The sequence below is a fragment of the Cyprinodon variegatus genome, unplaced genomic scaffold (genome assembly GCF_000732505.1).
Source record: "Cyprinodon variegatus isolate N-32 unplaced genomic scaffold, C_variegatus-1.0 Scaffold35, whole genome shotgun sequence".
In the NCBI taxonomy this organism is placed as follows: domain Eukaryota; kingdom Metazoa; phylum Chordata; class Actinopteri; order Cyprinodontiformes; family Cyprinodontidae; genus Cyprinodon; species Cyprinodon variegatus.
In genome coordinates this window covers 1,464,048-1,485,219 of record NW_015150488.1, presented here as the reverse complement: position 1 = coordinate 1,485,219, position 21,172 = coordinate 1,464,048, and the positions used below count along the sequence as shown (strand labels likewise).

Here is a 21,172-nt window from a genome sequence, read left to right as displayed (position 1 = left end):
ATATATATATATATATATATATATATATATATATATATATATATATATATATATATATATGTGCACTAAAAGACTGTCTGTATTTGGTTTTCTGATAAATATTAAATGAGTCATTAAGAATTGTTCAAGAGAAATAAATGAATGAGTCCCACAGACTGAAGCATATGACTAATAAAAGAGACCAGCTCAGGTGAAAGTTTTTAAAAACTCTTTAAAGATAGATTTTTACTGAAAAGTACTTTACAAATAGTTTAATTATTTACACAGGAAAGGATGCAGCTGGAAATAAATTTTTCCGTGTGAACCATGGGTATTATGATTTATAATTTATATTATGGGAGAGTGAAAAGGAAGGCAACAAACTAATTAAAGAATTAGCTTTCACTTTAACTGCTTTTTTTATTAAGAGATTGCAGTAGTTTGGAAACGGTGTGTGTCTATTTTTGTCTTGGCCTCTCTCAAGCTAACCCTTTACTTCAGTATATAGGATGTATTTATCTGGAATTACACTAAGCAATGAGGCCAAGTGAGTTTTCTACTGCTGGTAAGATCTTAACTGCTTATAAACCTTTAACAGAACCTCATTTAAGAATTACTCCCAGTATGCCTTTAATATTCAGATCACTATCTGGTGTCTGTCTTAAGCACTTACCTGCAGATCATCTTCCTTCTCAGAGTAAATTTGTCTGCTGTAGAAATACAAACAAATAAGTGTGTCTGAAGGTTAGCAAATTTTAATCAGATGATCTTTAATTAGCTAACCACATTTTTAACATGCCTGCATGAAAAATATATACATTCAACTGCCATTTACTAATAATTATTTTTGCAGACTTTACAAGAACGATGTTTTTCTTCAACTTAGTGTGTGGTATGATAATAACTGTACCTTGATTAAAATCACCCCTAATGTGCACCAGTGCAACCCCAGACATCAGTGTGGTAATTACTTTGGAGGCTGCATAGCTCATGTTAACGAATTCTTGTCTCAGTTTCTTTCCATTTAATAAAACCGTGACAATTAAGAAAGGCAACTGAATACTTCAGCCCAGACAGAAGAAAGGACAAGTAAATATTGACACATTGAAGAAGGATAACACCTGAAAGCAGGACATTGTCCATAAAGGATAAATTACTGCGTCTAAAAGTCAGAGCCAGGAAATCTTGTCTGTGCCACCCTTTACTAATATCCTTATCTACTTTTTCAGGTTCTGCAGATTATTACAAAAAACCTTTTTCTTTTCCAGCTACACACATAATATTCCATATACATGCACAAATCTGGAAAATTGGGTCAAAAAAGGGGGAAAAAATAACTTTTAATACTCTAAAACAAAGATTCCATCATGTTTGCGGAATGCTGTGGTTTGTAATATGGAAAGAGACTGAGTCCAGAATCCAGTGGTTAGAAAAGAAAAAAAAGTTTGTCTGAGAAGAAGGAAAATCTTGGGAGGGGGGTTAGAGGGAGCCTCTGGAATTACACGCCAAAACCCATTAGACACACACTCAGATGTGCACAAACACATTTCGTGCTGCCTGTGTCTTCCCCACTGAGCAGTGCAAAGGGTGGGGCTTGGGTTAGTGGTATAAAGGCACAAGGATAATAGCACTCACTGTTTTATTTGAAGTGAGACACTACCATCTTCCAAATGCTCTGAAGGGTTCTGACAGAATGTAACCAGACCTCCTGCAAATTACTCATTAATTATACTGTCTTAATCAAAAACTGAGAAATTAAAGTTGCATCCTTCTAAAGAAAGCTACTGTTAACACTCCACATCAATAGCTTCTGTTTTAATAAGTGTGTGGTCATTGAATTGTGAAAGCTGGTTGGACTCCCCAGCATATCTCCCCTCCTCTCTCCCTCTTCGAAACAGACAGAAATGCCGAGATCTTAAAGCTGAAACGCTTGCATAATAATTGTTTCCAAAAATACAGAGGAGTAGGCAGGCAAGCTGACCGGGGTTTGGCGCAAGCCATAGCATGGGCCTTGGGCCAACCGTTCACACTGTGCATTCCCTGCGCTGGACCGCATGTGCTGGATGAGGTGTGAGGGGGAGCAGTCAGACTCTTTTCATTCTGCCACCTGATCCAGCCTCTCTTCATCACTTCCATTACTCAGCCCACCAGACTACGCACCCAGAAATCCCATCATCCTCATTTTCTCTTTTCTAATACTCACCATTTTCACATTTTTAATGGTATTCCCTGCAGTGCCGATAATACATTGCTTTTGCTCTTCATTTACTGTGACCTCATCATCTCTCACCTTCATCTGGCTTTACAGTCTCTGATCTCTGAGACCATTTTTATGATAATATTTCAGTGTGAAAGCATCTGGAAAAGTTGAACACGTTGAGAAATTCCTTCTAGTGCCAGTTATTGGTTTACATTATTATAAAAGAAGTCATTGTTTGTAGGAGAAAATTGCTCACACTGCTGCTTCCTCTCTGTTGGCCCTATAAGAGCTTTGTATCGTTGAGACGTCACTGTCGCCACCATTCTTTCATTTGCAGCTCTGAAGAAAACATCTTAATTCATCTCTCAATTCTTTTTGTCCTCAATGTAAAATGTATGTGTATTCTCATCAACCTGTCTTGATCAGTATTTCATCTAGCAATATAAGTCCATTCACTGCAAAAAAGTAAGGCTGTTTGGTGCAAATGGCTGCTGATGCTGAAGATCTGATTCACCGCTTCTGTACAACACAAATAAAAAGATAATCCAACTCGAAATAGAGATAAACACAACTTCTGGCTGGTCAAACATTTGCTCTTACACTTTTCCACAGACATAATAAAAAATGCAATATCCCGTGTCAAGGAAAGTGCTGTTTCCCCTTTTACTTTTAGAACGTACCTGATCTGTTGAGACAAGACTTCCAATTGATCCCTGAAGGCATGCTGTGGTATCTGGCACTAAGATCTTGGTAGAACACCCTTAGAAGTTCTTATAAACAGTGTTAGTATGGAACTATGTTTTTTGTACCTTTCTTTGTGTATATTTCAATCACTGCCATTACCTTCTTTCACTGCTTCAAGACTTAACATTGAACATAGCTAAATGAAAGTCTATCCCCAGGAAAGTCTTAAAGTTGTGGACTGCTTTAGCTTGTAGACAGTGATGACTAATACATTGATCAAAGAAGATGGGTATACAGCCATATATTCTTTTATATGTACAGTTGGTATTCTAGTTCTAATTTCAGATATGCGAAACTGGAATTTTGACTTTAAAGAGCTTAATGTTGGTCCTGACTTAAAGTTGTCAGAACGGACTGTAAATCATACTTTGTTACATATGTGGCTGAGTAGCTGTAGTTTCTCTCAACAAGATAATACACCATGTCAGAACATCCTAAATAACACAGGAATGCTTTAAGGCCTTTACTTCACCTTTAAATTTCCAGATTTAAAGAGGAATTACAAAGTTTTCTAGCGATACTGCCATCTGTGGTCAAAACACACAACTGCAGCACTCTTTTGCACGTTCTTGTATCGTGCTCTCGTACATAAAAAGGTTTGTCTTTTTTTTCTCAATTTTTTCACCTTATGTGGAGTTTATATTGGTTGCCATTGGTTGAGCTGGATGCTGGGCGCTTCTGAGTATGCATGAAGTTCATCTTGAATATAATGCTTCGATTGTTTGCTAGGTTGGACCCATTCAACATGGACGTGCTTGAATGTGCACCCGCCAAACAGTGCAAGAACTTTTGACCCACAGTAAATTCACAAAAATAGGCTAAAGACTTATGGCTGTGGTACGTCGGTCTGCTCATCAAAGGATGTTTTAGTTGTAAAGTGTAAAAAAAAGTCTATTTCAAAGAGAATTTTCAGTCAAAACCTCTAAATGTCTCTTTAAATGAAAACAAACAACTCTGAGATGTGTGGAGAAGTCCAATTTATGGTCTAAGTTTAATGGTTCTTTGATTAGAGATCTTAAAGAATAAAGTATAAATACCAGGCATTGATTGAGGGACTTTTTTTTTTCAAGATTAAGGTTAGAATGAGAGCTTAACGAACTGAGCTATAGCAGCTTATCGGTTTCACTGAGCCACATGGACCAGCCTTCAATTTCTGGACAGAATTATGGTTGCTACAGTGATTCTTAGTTTTGTAACTGGTTCATAGAGTAGCTGCTCTTTATTTGGACCACTTTTTCTAGATTTAAATGTCTATAGACTGAAAACATCTCATAAGGGCTGCAGGCTTGGACCTGTTCTGACCCAGTCGCCTAACCTCCACAATCTGGCTCTTGTTAATGTCATCTAATACTTATGCAAACTTTTTTTTCTGCTTATAAATATCCCCTTGTTGCCTACTGTATCCTATCTATTAACAGCTTCCATAAGTGTTTATCACGTCATCAAGGCATCTTAATATTCAGGTACAGAAAATTAAAAATTTGAAATCAGTCGTGCAGAGGGGCTCTCCCAGGTTGCCACTCATGCAAGAACTGCCTCTTTTTCTTTAGGCCTTTAGTATACATTTTTTTTTTTAAGCAAATGACTTTCAAATACCGTAGATATATATTTTCTTAGGCCTGACAGTTTGTCTCCAGTAATCCACTTGTAAAAATAAGTGCAAAAACAGCCAGAGTCCAAAGAAAAAGAATGCTTATTTGGACCTTTTACCGCTAAGGAGCTGCAGAAACAATTATGTAAGGCACTGATGTGATGAATGGACAAAGTTTTTCAGAGTGCTACCACCATTTATTCACTCAAGCCAGCACCTCATACATCCTCCACAAAAATGAGAGGAAAAAGACTTTCCGGAAATTGACTTTTCAGTCAAGCACCTTTTACCCACTCCCTCATTCCTGCAAGAAGTCAACACATATCCCTGTTAGAGTAATGAAGAAAAGAAAAGAGAAGTTTATGCACTTTTGGTCTGGTTAGTTACTTGCCCACACACAAAAACACAGATGGGCCTATACCACAAATACACCAGTTCTTAAGCACACAGCAGTCTCACGCATCAGGGTGGTGTTGTGGTCAAGCCATATGGGGCGCCACAGTGGAAGAAACTGTGGGATTTGACAGGAGGCCTAAAGAACACACATAGGCACATGCATCTTAATTGACTTGTAAAAACTCCATTAAAGCACAGTTTTATAGAACAAATTTTAGGCTAGTCGCTGAGGGTTTGACATCAGGTTGTGCCCAGCATGCAGTTTTGTCACCACCACAATTTCTTTATACCCAGTCCAAGAGCAATTTATGCTTTTCAAGATAAAAATGAATAAGCCCTACCAACGACGCCAAAAAGGGCGGCAGTTTAGAGTGTGTGTATGAAGTAATTCTGACTTATAAGGAGGAGAACGGTGCAAGGAAAGATTTATTGAGGGTGGTAGGGGAAGTCAACAAGGCATCTGAAAGGACATAAATGACCTCTCACTCTTTGCAAACTGACAGCTCAGGCTTTGGTGCTAGTTCTCTAAAGTCCTCGTGATACCCATACTGCTCTTTTTGTTGTTGGAGGCATTCTTTTGAATGCCAAAACTGCAACAGCCAGACTAGGCAAACACAATTGGAGCTGTGATTTATGAGCACTGTTGACTTTGCGGTGCTTCATCAAGCGTTACCCACTGGAAATGCTGGCAGGGCCATTAACCCCAGTATCCCCAACCTATGGCACAGATAGTAGCAGGTACTGGCTTTTAGATTCTGTAGAAAGAGGATGTTATTTTTCACAACCAGGCCAAAACCCGACTAAGTCTCAGTCTATCTTTTCCCTTATAAACCTTGTTAAATGCCACAGGAAATTTAACCAAAAGTGAGTCAGGGGAACAGACACTAGAGAAAGAACTTAAAAACAACCATACGCATTTATGAATTATGAAGTTGAGGCTGGCATTGATCTTATCTTGTCTGACTCCTGTAGCTCTTTTCCTGTCTGTGAATACACCAGTTTTTTTGTTTTTGTTTTTTTTAAACAGTCGATTTGCTAAAAAAAAATAAAAAAAATAGGACCCAAGCATATGCTGTATATATATGTGTGTTTTTGTATACACCATTATCAACAAAAGAGCCATCACAGTGAAACATGGTATTGGCAGTGTAATCCTGGGCATGCATAGGGAGTATTTCTTCAGTATAGAGCAAGAAGCTAATCAGCCTTGAAAGAGAAAAGAGGCTTGGGGAGAGTTTCCCCTTCCAGCAAGATGATGGCTCTAAACTTACAGCCACAGCCACAGTGGAATTGTTTCAGCTGGAGAGAAGAATTTGGAGAAATCTGCTTTGAGCTGGTAGAGAAAATTAAAGACTTGCAACTGTCATTGTGCTGTAAGGTAACTAACTGAAGAATTCAAACTACACTTTTCTGGTTTCCATCCATCCATTTTGTATACTTGCTCCCAAATTGTCATTGGCTGATGGGCTGAATTCCACCCTGGCTATGTCGGCAGTCCAATTGCAGGGCGGCACAGAGACACACAGGATAATTAACCATGCACAGATGCACACACCCATACACACATATTTATACCCAAAGACAGTTTAAAGACACCAATCAACCTCACAGTCGTGTTTTTTAGATAGTAGGAGGTGGTCTGACTGTTCGTAGAAATTACCTACATGCAGTGGGAGAGCACACAAACTCACCAACCTGATGTTAAAACCAAACCCTTCTTGCTACCAGGCAACAGTGCAACCTGCTGTGCCGTCATGCAGCCCACCTTTCTAATATTTATTAGAAAACATATCATCTTTCTGCTTTACAACTATGCACTATTATATGCTAACATATACCCAACAATATCTTTCAAATGCAAAAAGTTAAGGTATTATTCTTACTTCTTTTCAGGGAACTGAATAAATTGATGTTGATATAGAGCTAACTGCATAGTGTTTTTTTCTGTTTGTTACTTAAGTAACCAAAGCAAGGTACCTAAATCAACAAAGGTTTGTTTAATAGATATTTAGCTACATTTACAGTTTTTACTATAACGGAGAAATTGAGATAGGACTCAGAATTCAAAGTGAAAATGCAACTGTTATCTTAGGATAGGACAGCTACTAAGCTTCTAGATTGATAAAGAGGCTTTCAGGCAGGAAACAAAATCAGGTGCTGAGCCCAAAATGACCCTGAAAGTTTTAAAAACATGATCTCTTAAGAGATTTATGGGGATGGATATATTTACGGTATCTTTTTATCTTTGTTCATTTGACCAGACCTCAGACTGTCAAACAATTTATGGTGTAAACCGGAGAAAACACATCTTTCAGTATGTGTGTTTTAGAGTCAACTTAGTAGTCATTGCCCAGGGGAGAGGCCCCATGTAATAGATGCCAAATGTTTTATACAGTAGGACTGGGATTTGATGATAAAATTAGCAGTCACTCCTCAAATGAAAACACTTTTTTTTTTTTCTACTGAAGTAATAGGAGTGCTGAAGGGCTTTTCAGCATACTGGATAGAACTGAAACAGAGAATCACTGATTGCAAGGGAACACAGACCAGAACTTTGGATAAAAGCACAGTTACCAGGCCTAGACATCCCATTTTGGTGCTAAGTCCAGGGTTCATTTGGTCGGACCTCAAAAAAACTAAAGGCCAAAGTAAACCCAGACTTGAGAAGTTGAGTCTGGGAGACCTGAGGGAATGCAACAAACATCAGCATGCCCACAGTTCTCACTTTCTGAGGGCTGGCTGACTAATCCTTGATATTCCTCCATGATCTAAACCTGAAGCACTCTGTAGCAACAGAACACTGTGGCATTGTGTCTCTACTTTTAAGGAGCCTGTGATTCATTTACTGGCAAAACCTTTTGGATCTGCATGCTCTATTTTCTTATATTAAAGTACTATGTGCATTGCATACTTTAGGGACTGAACTCTTTCTTCTGTGGCTGTTTGCGTCAAGGATCCAGACTGATGTATCATCCAGTCATTGCTGTTTAAAGGAGCAGTAATGTGGCCCTGAGAAAAAAAAAATCTGTGTTTATGTTTTTGTAAACGTCTCCTTATTCTCAAAAGAGGGTAATTTAATAACAGGTTCTATATGGTTAGTATGAGAAGAAATAGGAGTATGGTGATTATTTAAAGTCCCCAGTAATTACACTCGTGCATTAACAAAGCTGCTGTGTAATAATACAATAGTGCCCTCTGCTGGCAGGTTCACAAAACACAATATTGTTGTATGATCTTTACCTAGAAAGTGATGGTACACAATAACAGTAACAAATTTTATCACTGTTATTGTTGATAATTATTATGATTTTACTTCCATTTTCATTCCATTATTTTTTCAAGCATCATTTTCTCATGTAGTCATGCTAAAGTTTTGCCAACTGGCCATTATCAAAACTTGAAGGAAGAATCTTACTTCTATACCTTTTCTAAAGCCTATTCTGTGAATGTGGCCAAAGGTTCGTTTTAAGTATAAATTTACAAATGAAAATTATTACTTTAGAGTAGAAAAGTTACCTTTTTGGATAAGGTTATAAATATATTGCCAGATTTTAAAAAGACATACAGCGTTGCTGAGGTAAAAACTTCAATCTTGTTTTTTTTCTTCTACTTTCAGGTCTGCTTTGCTTCAGTGCCTAAACCGTGGTCCACCATGAGGATAAAGAGATGAGCTTGCAGCGAGCAGCCCTGTCCCTGCAGTTCTTGCCACTGGATATTTACTGAATCCCATTGTGCAGAAGATGTTGTCCCTGTTTCCCAGATAGTGATTCTGAGGACCAGGCCTTCACAGCACTGACTGGGCACCATGGCAGGAGAGACTCAGCAAATGCATACAGTCAAAGAGCTGGATGCTGAGTCCAAACAAAAGGATGAAGGGACGGTGCTGGAAAAGCAGAGTGATAAAACCACAAAGTCATCTTCGGAGCACTTATCAACCAAAGGCACTGAGGCTGGGCTCAGCACTGAAGGGACCAAGACTGAAACATTAGAGAAAGAAAGGGACTATCCTCAGCAGCGTGAAGCTGTCATAAGGCCACAGCAGACGGGGAAGATTGACTTCAGTTCACTGCAGAACAGATCAAAATTTGTCACTGACAGGACTTGGTCGGCTGGAAAAGGCAGTCCCCAGTCACCGAGTGGAAAGAGCCGTAGCCGAGAGAAGGGGAAACGGTCAGGAAAGACAGAGCGTGGCAACCCTCAGCAGCTGTACAGACTAAGCATTACAAATCCACGCACCATAGGCATAGCCTACCCACAACAGAAGGTTCTGCCACCCAAGAAGCTGGAACCTAGCCGTGGCCCAGTGTCGGGCAGCTATAGCTTCAACATTCCCATCATGCCAGAAAGAAAGGTCGAGCTGCAGCAGCAAGAGCTGAGCTACAGCCACTATTTCCAGGAGAATCCCTCTAACATTATCTCCCCAAGCTATACCTCACAGGCACTGGGTTCCTCAAGTGGAACATCATCACACTTACACCCACCCCTGTCACAGCAACAAGCATCAATGGAGAGTAAAAGCACACAGCCTGGAAGTCAGCTGATAATTGCTGAGTGCCCACTTACTGGCTCGAATGTATGGCAGTCTCCTGAACAGAGCTATAGTAGTGCTAATTATGGGGTTTCATCACAAAAATCAACTGCCCTTTCGGAAACCAGTAACGCCAGTACATTTGTGCCTTCTCAGTTTCAGTATGGATATAATTTACTAGAGCAATCAAACCCTGAATCTTTTGCCTCTGATCAGAACCTTCAACCACACATAACCCACAGCTCTTTTTCCTTTTCATCTGGAAATGGGCAAAACTCTTCTCAGAACAGCTCACCATTCAATGTTGACCATCAGTCAGATAGAAGCTCTTATTCCAACCCCGAAGAGCCCCAATTTATTCAGGGGGTGGCATCATCCATCCAGTGTTCCAGAACTGTGACTGAAGACTCACCGAGCAGTGACAGCTCAGGTTCCAGCTCACAGCAGTCAGAACAGGGAAAGACTGCTCTACCTGTGAGCTCAGACACAAGTTCTCAGGCAGATTGTCAGGATGCAGCCATCACATCAGGGAGAAAGAGAAACTGTCACCCCAAAGATACAGCTGCCAGCCAGAGAACACTCATACAGGCTGGTGTGCCCACAATAAATATTTCACAGACTCCAGGCTCCCCAATGCATTTCACCAACAGAACATTTAACAATCCTGTAGCCAACAGCATCACCACGGGTGCAACACCTTTTGATAAATCCATCAGCACTAAGGTCGTGAGCAGGCCGCCACACTCATGGGAGGGGCCTAATAAAACATATTCAACAGCAGATCAAAACACCGTCCAGTACCCTGTTATGAGTGAGAAGTTTCAGTTCCAGAATCAGACAGCCATAGACCATCGGCCAAATTCATCTAAAAACAATAGAGTGCCTTGGCAGCACATGCGACCAAATTCTGCAATGCCAAACCTTAACAGGATAGACTCATCAAGGCAAATTAACAATCAGAAAATGGCCTATATAGTCTCTCCAGCTGACTGGCAGGATGAGAGTGAAGTGCACAAGCATAACTTATTCCAGAGCACCAGAAGCAGTGGAGTGCTGTTAAACCAAAAACATGAAAACATAAAACAAAACAACTCCGCAGTCTCAGCTTTCAAACTGGAAATGACCCACACACAGCTGTGCGAGGCCAAGAATAAGTCAGTGTACTTTGGACTCAATCAAACTACTTCAACAGCTAAATCAAGAAACTATAGCTATCCACCACCACAAGTTCCACCTATGGGGCTTTTAAAGGTGTCGCCGTATGAGTCTCCTTTGCCTTCTCCAGTCCATAACCCTCAATCCAGTAGCACATGCTCTTCCCTCTCGCCAACATCCACAAGTCCCATTAATATGGCCACAGAAGACGGTCCGATGTCAAAGACAGCCTCACATCACCTGTTCTATCAGGAGCCACAGGCCAAAGCTAAGTTACAATCTGATCACATGAGCACGCACTCCCACCAGTTTCCTTCTGACATTCCAAGAAGCCTTCCCTACATGCCAGACAGGACCAAAGACAATACAATAAGCTATCTGCAAAACGGCACACATCCAAAAACACCCATGGACAGTAGTAAAGATTACATGGACAGTTTTGGTGTTGAGCACCATCAGCCTCCTCCTCCATATTCAGCACATCCCCTCTTATCCAGCTCACTTGCCACTGCAAATCTTGATCAGTTGGATGTGCTCCTGACATGCAAACAGTGTGATCAGAATTTCAGCAACTTGGTCTCTTTTTTAGGCCACAAGCAGTACTGCACTCAAAACACACTTGCCCAAAACGAACTCAAAGATTTGTCAAAGATGGAGGAAAACAGGAAGTTCCAGGTAGAACCAGTCAAAGCTGCATTAGCAATGTCAAATACTTCACTCTCAAGGTGTCCATCTGATCTTCATTTGTCATTGTTGGGTCTTAACAAAAATGGAGAACTGATATCTGAGAGTGAAGGTAAAGGAGACAATAAGGATGACCTGCTGAAACTGGGTTTGTTATCTGGTCCCAATACCATTCCTATCTCCCTGCCAGAGCTGGAGATGGAGGATGCCAAGTTAGACAGCCTAATAACAGAAGCTCTGAATGGGCTTGGATATCAGTCAGACAATGCAGAGATAGACAGCAGCTTTATCGATGCATTTGTTGATGATGATCTCATCACTGTCAAAACATCATCAACCAAACAGTCTCTAAAAGCAAAAGAATCTACACTTCCCCCAAGCAAAAATAAACATGCAGCAGATAAAAAGTTATTTGCACAAGAAAAGTGTTACGACTCTGATTCTGAGAGTAAAGAGAAAAAAGCTAAAGGTTTTCAGAAAGATGAAAAAGATGTTAAAAAGGATGGCTACCCCAAAAATTCAAAAGGATTCACTAGTGAAACATCTTGGGAACAAGAGAGTAAAGTGAATGAGACAGGAAAGATGTATAAAAGTGGGGACAACAACATGAGCCCAGAAAGGTTTCTCTTATCTGGCAAGTTTTCCCAGCACTGTGGTTTGAAAAGCTTTCAGGACAGCCCTGCGCTTAGGGGGTCAGCAGCCTCGCAGGCCTCCACATCTCCAACCTCGAGAGCTGCAGCTAAAGAAAGCAAGAGAAAAAGCACTGGAGGGGGCACCTGGAGCAAAGAACTCATCCACAAAATAGTCCAGCAAAAAAATAAACTCCACAAGCTTCATGTTAAAGGTACCAAAAACCTCCAGTTCTCCCTAGTGATGGAGCGGCTCACTCCAGCAGTGCAGAATCCCGCATTTGGCGAATATGATTATGTATCCGACTCAGAAGATGAGTGTGAGCCTGTGAAGATAGCCAGCCAGGGCCGGCTGAATCAAAGCAGTCGCTGTAAATACACCTACACCAAACAGTGTAAATGGAGAGCAAGAAGTGAGAGAGAGCAAGCAGCGTGGAGGCACAAATCCAAAGAGTGCATTGAAATGAAGAAAAGTGAAGAGCTGTCTCTCACACCAGAGAAACACCAGAGACTCAGGAGGCGAGGCAGCAGGTCGTCCACGAGCAGTGAACTCAGCACCTCTGTGAGCCCCAAAAGCGCTGACCGCACTGACTCAGACAATGAGAGAAAGAACGAGTCCCCAGAGCAAAAAAAACATGATAAATCCACTCCACAGAAGCTTTTTAAAGAGTCCAGCACCCTTGCACTGACATTCACAAAATCATTCAAGAAATATAATATCGACAAGACAACATATTCTGATAACAAAGGAATTACAGAAGACCCACAGAAGTTCTCAAATCCAGAAGTTCCTGATTTGCTAACGTCCCCACAAAAAGGGGGAGAGTCAGTGAGGAACTATGAAAAAAGAAGAAGCTCTCAGGCCAAATCAAGAGACAAACTTGTGCCTCGTAAAAAGGAATGTTCAGTTGGCAACACTCTGAAGAGAATGGACAAACCAGACAGCACCACAGATAACAAAACTGTGGAGGTTGAGTCATCCTCTTCTGGTATTACAGGAGAAGCTGATTTTAATGTGGACAAAAACACAAAGAACGAGATGGGTGAGGGGCCAAAAGCCACACAGCTCCAGCTATCAGGCACTGCCACATTGGAGAAACAGAGTGAGAATGCCTGCATGGTGAAAGAGGCAATTATTTTGGTCAATGACCTAGACGTTCACAGACCCACATCTCTTTGTACATCTTTGATGGATGAGATGTGCTTGTCCCCAACTGGAAATCACAGTCCGCTGATACAGAAAGATGCACTCCACCTTATGCCCTACCCCATGGATCAGGAGCAAGGTCTTATCAAATCTCCACTTTCCTTTGACACTGCCTCCATGTTTGGGGACCTAGGAGGGTTTGACAGTGGCCTTTACTCCGAGTTGCCCATACAAAAAGACAGTTTCCATTCAGTGGAAAGCACAGCTGACAAAAAGGAGTTGTTTGTCTCTTCTTTTTCTCCGTTTATTGAACAGAGAGATTGGAACCTCATTGTAAATCCCATGCTACGCAATGAGCTATCTCAGTACAAAGGTATTTCTGAGAAATCAAATGAGAAGAAGACAGATTACGCTCACATCCCATTGTCACTTCCAGAGAAAATAATTGACTACAGTGCAAATCTCAGCAGCTGTGCATCAGAGGATGAGCTGGAGATAAAGAGAATAGTCAATGAGCTTGAAAATCAGCTTCAGACAAATAAGATGGAAACCCTAGCCCTCCAGCAAGCCCCAAAGCAACTGCAAATGAGCAAATTTTCACCTTTACGGATTGCTGAGAACTCTGAGTGTGAAAGCAAAAGGTTGAACATTAAATGCTCAGATCAAACAGTCAACAATTCAGAAATTTTAACCCAATCAGATCTCCCATGGTCCAGCACATTTCAGTTTGACTTGGGTGAAAATCACAGCCCTCACACTCAGATTCACGGTAAAGAAGCAGAACTCCATTCTGACGAGAAATTAGACCAGAGGAAGGTTGAAAAGGAGACTCCTGCAGAAACAAAAGAAGACATTTTAGAGCAAAGAAGATACACTGAAAATCTCATGAAAAGCTTAGAGGTGATTTCAGACTCTATCTTTCAAAAAGAACCTGTTGTATCAGAGAAGGAGCCAAATGTCAACTCTCCTAGTCAACGACACGAACAGGCAGAATATCAGGCCCCTGATGCAGCTGAGAGGGAAGATTGCTACAAAAAAGAAGCAATCAACAGAAATGATAGTGTTTTGTCCTTTCAAAATATCATTGAACAGCAGCATGAAAATGAAATAATTCTTGACGAGTCACAGATATCTGTCCACAATGACACTGACCCTTCATCTGAAAGCAAGAAGCCAGTTACCTTGCAACAGCATGAATCCACAAATAATGAGCAAAATGCCAGAACCAAAGTTGCATCAGATGTAATTTCTGCTAGCTGCTCAGTCATCAGGGAAAGAGAGAATTTTAACAGTTTGACTGAAAATAAAAGTGATTGCAGAGAAGTTTGTGAGGAACCAGAGGCAGCAGAGCAGATTACTTATCAAACTAAGAGCCAACATTCTTCACCTGCTCCAGGTGACCCCACTGAGGAGAATGGCCAGAAAATGGCAGATGTGATCAAAGCAGACCTGGAACAACAATACACTAATGACATTACCAATCATGAAAACATTAGTGCATCACAAGCTGTTGAGTTGAAAATTGCTGAAATTACTGAGACATCAAAACAAGGAAATTTGATTGCAATCTCTTCCTCTGAAAACCTCAGCTCTTCAAATGCATACTGTAAATCAAATGTGTCTTTGGATATGGTTAATAAAGATAAGCCCTGCAATCTTGGGCTGTTTAAAACCAATCCAGAAAGATGTGGCTCACCCCTCCGTGACTCCCAATCTGCAGAGGGACAAAGCAATCTGTTGATCCTGTCACAGTCTGACGACATCATTTATGGCAATTCCTGCAAAGTGACTCAGTTTAATGAGCCGTTAAAAACTGAAGCAGGGCTTGTATTTGCCAAGCAAGAGAAGATTCTGAATGTTCAAGACATCAAAGACCATCTTCCTGTTGATTTCATGGCAAGCCAGCAGAACTCCCCATGCAGAAAGGCAGATGAAGAAATCCCCTGCACCTTTTTGGAAGCTGCCTCACCACCAAGTCCTATTTTATCTTCTCACCAAACTCCTACACAGAACTGTGACTCAAAAGCAGATTTACTTTTAAAAGATAACTACAGCATTGAACTAATTGACCAATGCCCTCAAAATGCTCCTTCAATCAGGGATAACAAAGAGGCAACAAACAATAATTCAATAGAAGGAGTGGCTGAGATGGACTCTTCTCTAATGAGCTCACCTTCACTGGAATTCACAATGATCTCATCAACTAAAACTGTCAGTTTATCTCCAGTTCCAGAGAGAAATACAGCAGAACCGCCAAAGGTAATAGACAAAGTTGAAAAAGTTGATCAGATGTATGATTTAAAGCTCAGCCCCCTGAACTACTACAAAGTGTCAGATGAACCTCCACAGCTTAACCAGTATGACTACATACCAATATCACCTGCCGATAAACCTGAGGAAGATCCTGATACCAAGCCAAGACCCACAGAGAGCTGTGAGTCATGTGACCTAAGCATTAACCCTACATTGATCTTAAACCAAACTGACACAGAGACAGTGCCACAAGCATCTGATGCTGTAGCTAAAATACAGCAATCCAATGACCCTCTGGTTCTGCAGGAAAGCATGAAATTCAGTTGTTTCTCATTTGGTCTCACTTCTGACATCCCAAAGTCACAATCTTCAGATGATAATACAAAGATAAGCCTGCAGGTATTCCCTGATCCAGATCAGCCTGTCAAGGATTTGTGCATCCAAGCTGACCTACAGACAGAAGTTCCTTTAGTCATTTTAGATTCTCACAAGTGTTCTTTTGAAGATAATGCACATTCCAAAAAAGCGGATCCACCGCTGATCTGTGAAAATGAGAGAGTTCCCCTCCCACCAGAAATAGAGCTAAAAATAAAAGGGAGTCCATGTTTAACAGGTCAGCAAACACAAAAAGAGACAATACAGAAGAACTCACAGAGCAGCAATCCAGAGAATAAAGTGCTCTGTGAGATTTGTTTCATGTGTTTCAGAACTGTGCCAGGGCTAAAGAGACACAAGGCCATGAAGCACACTGCCAGACCCGAGAAATGCACAAAGAACTCAACAGCCAGTAATCAGGGGACTGGACTAATTAATGAAGAACCGGTGAAAAAATTGAAAGATGATTCACAAAGGTGTTTCACAGCAACTAAAAAAGAAGGCCTGCCTGAGATATGTGACTCTCTTACCTCTAAAACAACAGAGATGGAATCAGCCCTGAAAAAAATGGCAACTTCGATGAGCAGTGTGACAGTTGATGAGATAAGCCATCAAAAGCCTCTACTGCAGACAAAGGCAAAGAAGAACAACAAAGGAAGAAAGAACAAGATCAGTGACCGGAATGCTGACCCTTTCTCTGACGAGCTCTTGAAAATATTAAAAACAGACATTCTTCAAGCCATAACTCCTGAATTTAAAAGCAGTGTTTTACAAGAGCAAAGCAAACACCCCGAGGAAAAAATGTATGATAGAGTTGCTTCTGAAACAGAGGAGTTCCTGCACCAAGTTGCTGCAGACCTCACCTTTAAAAACACCACTCAAACCTTAACTGAAGAGCAAAAGAAATTGAGTGAAACTGTGGCGCACAATCAGTTTGGAGAGACAAAGATGACAGCTATGGCATATTTAGAGACTTGCACAGAAAGAAATGTTGAAAGTGCATTTATAGAGAATGAGATTAATGGAAGCTTTGTTGAGTCTGATTCAAAAGCACCTGAGGACAGCCTTGCCCTAGAGATTCTTAGAAATGTTTCAACAGACATGAAATGCACCGCTGAGAATTTAAATTCCCTCTCTTGTCTAAATTCCTCCCCTCCCAGTTCTCCCAGCATTAGTTCCGACTTGAGGGCCATACTTGATGATGATACCACATTCTCGCAGTTGTTTCCTCGAGATGAGGAAGCCAAAAGGAAAAAGTGCTCGAGGGTGTATGGCAAGAGAAACAAAAGACAGAAGTTATCAATTCCTTCAGATGTGGCTGCAGATAATCTTCCCCCTGAAACTTTCAAGCAAAATAAAGACCAATTTGTGGAAGGCCAAAGTGGGAAGACCATAAGTGATCCTAAAAGTAATCCCTGTGAATATGAGACCATTTCTATCGACGATGCCATCATGCTAAACATGTGTCACAACAGCACTTTAAAGGCTGATGACAAGCCAGTGTCGGATGTAAAGCAAAACAGTCAGGAGGATAACTGTGAGCTTGGAAGCAATCTGTTGAGTCCTTTTGAAAGTAATGTCACATCTACAGCTAAATGGAGCTCTCCCAGTGGTTTCACTAGCTTTAATTCATGCCCAGTGGTGACATCTGAACCCAGTGATTGCAAACACGAGGACTCTCTGCCAGCCACTTCCTGCACAGTAGAGCCACATGCTGTGCAGGGTCCTCAGTCCTTCCAAACCATCGACATTCAAAATATCAACACAACATTTCAGCTTCCCGAGATGCAGTTCCTTAACTCTGGAATAGACATCCAAGTTTCTCCTCCTCCTGAGGCTGCAGATGAGGAGTGCAAGGAAGATGAGAAATCAAAGAAAGAGACAGAGCGGCGAGGCAGAAAACGACAAGATGGAGGGATGAAAGTAAAAGATAAGCAGTACAAATGCAAAGTATGCTTCACCTGGTTCCTCACCCTTGGAGAGCTGAACTTTCACAAGCTCTCCCACAACCCCTCCCCTCCCCCTACTTGTTACATGTGTGTGCAGCGTAAGTTCAGTTCAAGGGAGCAGCTGAGAGACCACCTGAGGGAAAAGCATGCCAAAAACAAGACAGGAATCTGGACCTGCGGAATGTGCCTGAAGGAGATTTCAGATGTTTGGATGTACAATGAACACTTAAGGGAGCATGCCACTCAGTTTGCCAGGAGAGGTCAGACTCAAGGGTCCATGCTTGGCATTTCAGGTTGCTTGATGCAAGAAACGGCTGTGAAGAACTTTATATCCTCAATCATGCAGCAGCGGCCCAGCAAAGCCAACAGAGAGTCAAGTAAAGCTTCTAAAGAACAGGATAAAGCAGCTACAGGAGAAGGAGCTGAGACTAAAGCAAACAAAACTAAAACAAGCAGTGGAGGAGGTGGAAAACAGACCACCTTAACCCCAGTTGAGGTCCTCCACAAAACAGAAACGCCTAAGAGTGTGGAAATGCATCCCAACTGCAAAGACCCTTCAAGAGACTGTCATCATTGTGGAAAGCAGTTCCCCAAACCCTTCAAACTCCAGAGGCATTTAGTGGTGCACAACCTGGAGAGGATATTTCTGTGCCACAAGTGTCCTGTTTCTTATCAGGAGGCCCAGGAGCTCAAGGAGCATCTGAGGAGTGCTCATGAGGAGATGGACGATCTTGATTCAAAGCACACAACCCTTTACACCTGCGAGCTCTGTGCTGATGTCATGCATGTGATTAAAAAGTCTTTCATCTGCAGCACCTGCAACTACACGTTCTCAAAAAAAGAGCAGTTTGACCGTCACATGGAAAAGCACCTTTCAGGGAGTAATAAAATCTTCAAATTCAGGGGCGTCCTCAGACCTGTCAAAGTATCTGCATCCAAAGAAAGTGAATGTGATTCACCTGCGAGTAAGAAGAAGAGGCTTCTCTCTGACAGCCTGCCAGAGAACAGCTCAGACAGTGGCATTGCAAGTTTGAGCTCAATTCACTTAAATCAGAATGCCGACACACAGTCTGCAAAGCCCTGTGTGCCCACAGCTGATGACGCTACACAAACCATCCCAAATGAATACCAGGACGACTCAAGCAACGCAAATGTGAAAACGGAGGACATTACTGCAGACTGCTCTCAGATGCTTAAAGACTTGGAGAACTGTATTCACCTGAGTTCCTCTGGATCTACAGCAGCCAAGGAAGAGGAACCTAATGTGACTCTGTTACCTAACCTCGATAAAGAGGGCAATGAAAAAACAATAACTGAATCATGTGATGTCAAAGAAGAGAATGAGTTAGTCTGCATAAGAACAGAGGCAAATTCATGTACTGTATATAATGGAAACACAATGGAAGAGGAGGTAGTTAAAGATAAAACAGATTTGCCTCCAGCAGTTTTTGAGAACTCTTTTGTCTGCTCAACAGAAAATCAAAATTTTCTGCAGACACCTGAGTCTGTAGAATTAGCTGTTGATGAGACAACCCAGCAGGGGAATGATGAGCAGAGGGATAGCACATTGTCTTGTAATGACACTAAACAGCAGGCCTTATCTCATGGTGCTGAACAAGAAAGTTGCAGTCAGATTAAAAATAATGCTGCCCCAGCTACACCTCTAGAAAACACTAAAATCAGCACTGGAAGTAGCTGTGCAAAGGCAATGGAAGCAACACCATCTCCTCAGTCGAAGCTTCCTATTCAAGCACTGTCTGCGTCTGATGACAAGGAATTTGTGAAACTACAGAAGAGAAGAAAGGACATGAAATCTGCACACATGCTGCAGAGGGTTTCCTCCCTGGTCACCCAAGAGAACTTCACTGTTGATTCTAAGCCTAAAAAGAAATTTCGTCCGAGCAAATGTGCAAATCCCTCGCTGCAGAGAAGATCGGAGGGAGCAAACGAGTATCCTGTCCTCTCCTCTGTTCGCGATGATGTTGTTGGCAACAAAATTATTTCCAAGTGCAAGAATGTAAACTTGAGCTTACAAGCAAGAAAAGGTTTGCTTGAAAGCTGTGTACCAAAGAAACCTGACATCATTACACCTCAAAATGGGGAGTATAAAGCCAAAAGGGGACCTCTTGGGAGATCTGGGCACTCTCCTGCATCAAAAGTGCCTACAGTACCAATAAACAATTCTTTAAACAAGCTTAGGCCAAAGATGGGTGTAAGAACATTGGAGAGTAACTCCTACCGTACGGCAGAGTCCCAGAACCACATTCTGAGTCAGCTGTTTGGTCAAAAACTTACCAGCTTTAAGATTCCCTTGAGGAAGGACACATCAGAATCTATAAACTGAGGGGTGGGAAGAGTTGTGAATAAGAGTCTGTAAATTTTCACAGTTATACATGTTTAAGACAACTCATTATGGTGAAACAGATTGCACAGCTGTTTTCTGTGAAATGCTATCGATAATTACTTCCATAGTCACTTTATGTCTTCTTATGTGCGTGTTTTTTTAATTACACAAATGTGAGGACTAATGGCAGATATGAACTTAGTCCTTCAGTTGGGGCTTAAACATCACTTAAATAAATGTGTTTTTATATAAAAGTATACTTGAAAAAAAATAAAATTACGTTGTTTTAAGAAAGGATTCTCCATTTTTGCAGGAGTTACATGATTCTTTTAGTCTATTTTGCTAAAGGACCAAATCGTGCAGTACCTTACTTGGACATTTGTGCACCTTGAACACATTCTTCCAACCTATTCTTTTGTATTGTTTTTACACTTTACTGTAATGCGTTGACATTCATTATTATAAGGCTTTGTATAAACAACTTGGTGCTACATGTTGTAATGTGAAAGCTGACATCCTTAGACAGTAGGAGATCTGTAGCAGTCAAAGCATATACATCCAACTGTTTTTTACTTTTTTGAATATACTGTATAAACCAAGTCATTCATATGTAGGCTAATCAATCTCCAAAAAATTACAGTAACTTTTGCTATACACATAAACTCAGGTGCTTACAGGGACATCACAGTCCCAGGACCTGTATTTGGAGTATTTTCCATGCACTGATGATACCACACACAAATGACAAACTCATTTATCTGTGTCTGTAACTCCAAATGTTTAATTATTAATAGTATTTACTAAGACAAAAAAAGGTGCTTTATCTTGTTTATACTGTATGTATCTTCATTGTATAGTATTGTTGGTAGGACATTGTTTGGTGTAATGCTTCAGGACAAAGTTTTATTTTAATAATGTGCAAAATGAATGACGTTGAAAAGAAAGGAAAACTGCCTCTTGCAGGTTGTAAAGTGGTTCACAAAGTGCCGGTTTTACAGTTTGTTATTAAAGATCTGTATTGGTCTCTTATTGCTCTTCTCTTCTTTTGTTCTTGGGGTGTTTTGCAAATGTTTCCTGCTTCCCTGTGGACGGCATCTGTCATCAAATGCATCAAACAGCCCAAGCAGTGGAAGCTGCTTGGGCCTGGAGGCAAAAAACAGGTGCACACACAACAAAGTCTGACTTGATTTATTTTTTT

At 41.1% G+C, this 21,172-nt stretch overlaps 1 protein-coding gene across 4 annotated transcripts in view; it reads left to right on the top strand.

Annotated features, from left to right (window-relative positions):
- The window catches only part of znf469 (zinc finger protein 469), a 306,945-nt gene extending 285,825 nt beyond the window's left edge, over window positions 1-21,120 (top strand). For all 4 annotated transcript variants that reach the window (XM_015403769.1, XM_015403762.1, XM_015403754.1 and 1 more), the window contains one exon: window positions 8,527-21,120. In XM_015403769.1, the coding sequence (XP_015259255.1) occupies window positions 8,716-19,974 (11,259 nt within the window). In that variant the 5' untranslated portion in view covers window positions 8,527-8,715 and the 3' untranslated portion in view covers window positions 19,975-21,120. The remainder of the gene's footprint in view (window positions 1-8,526) is intronic.
- Window positions 21,121-21,172: the final 52 nt, after the last annotated feature.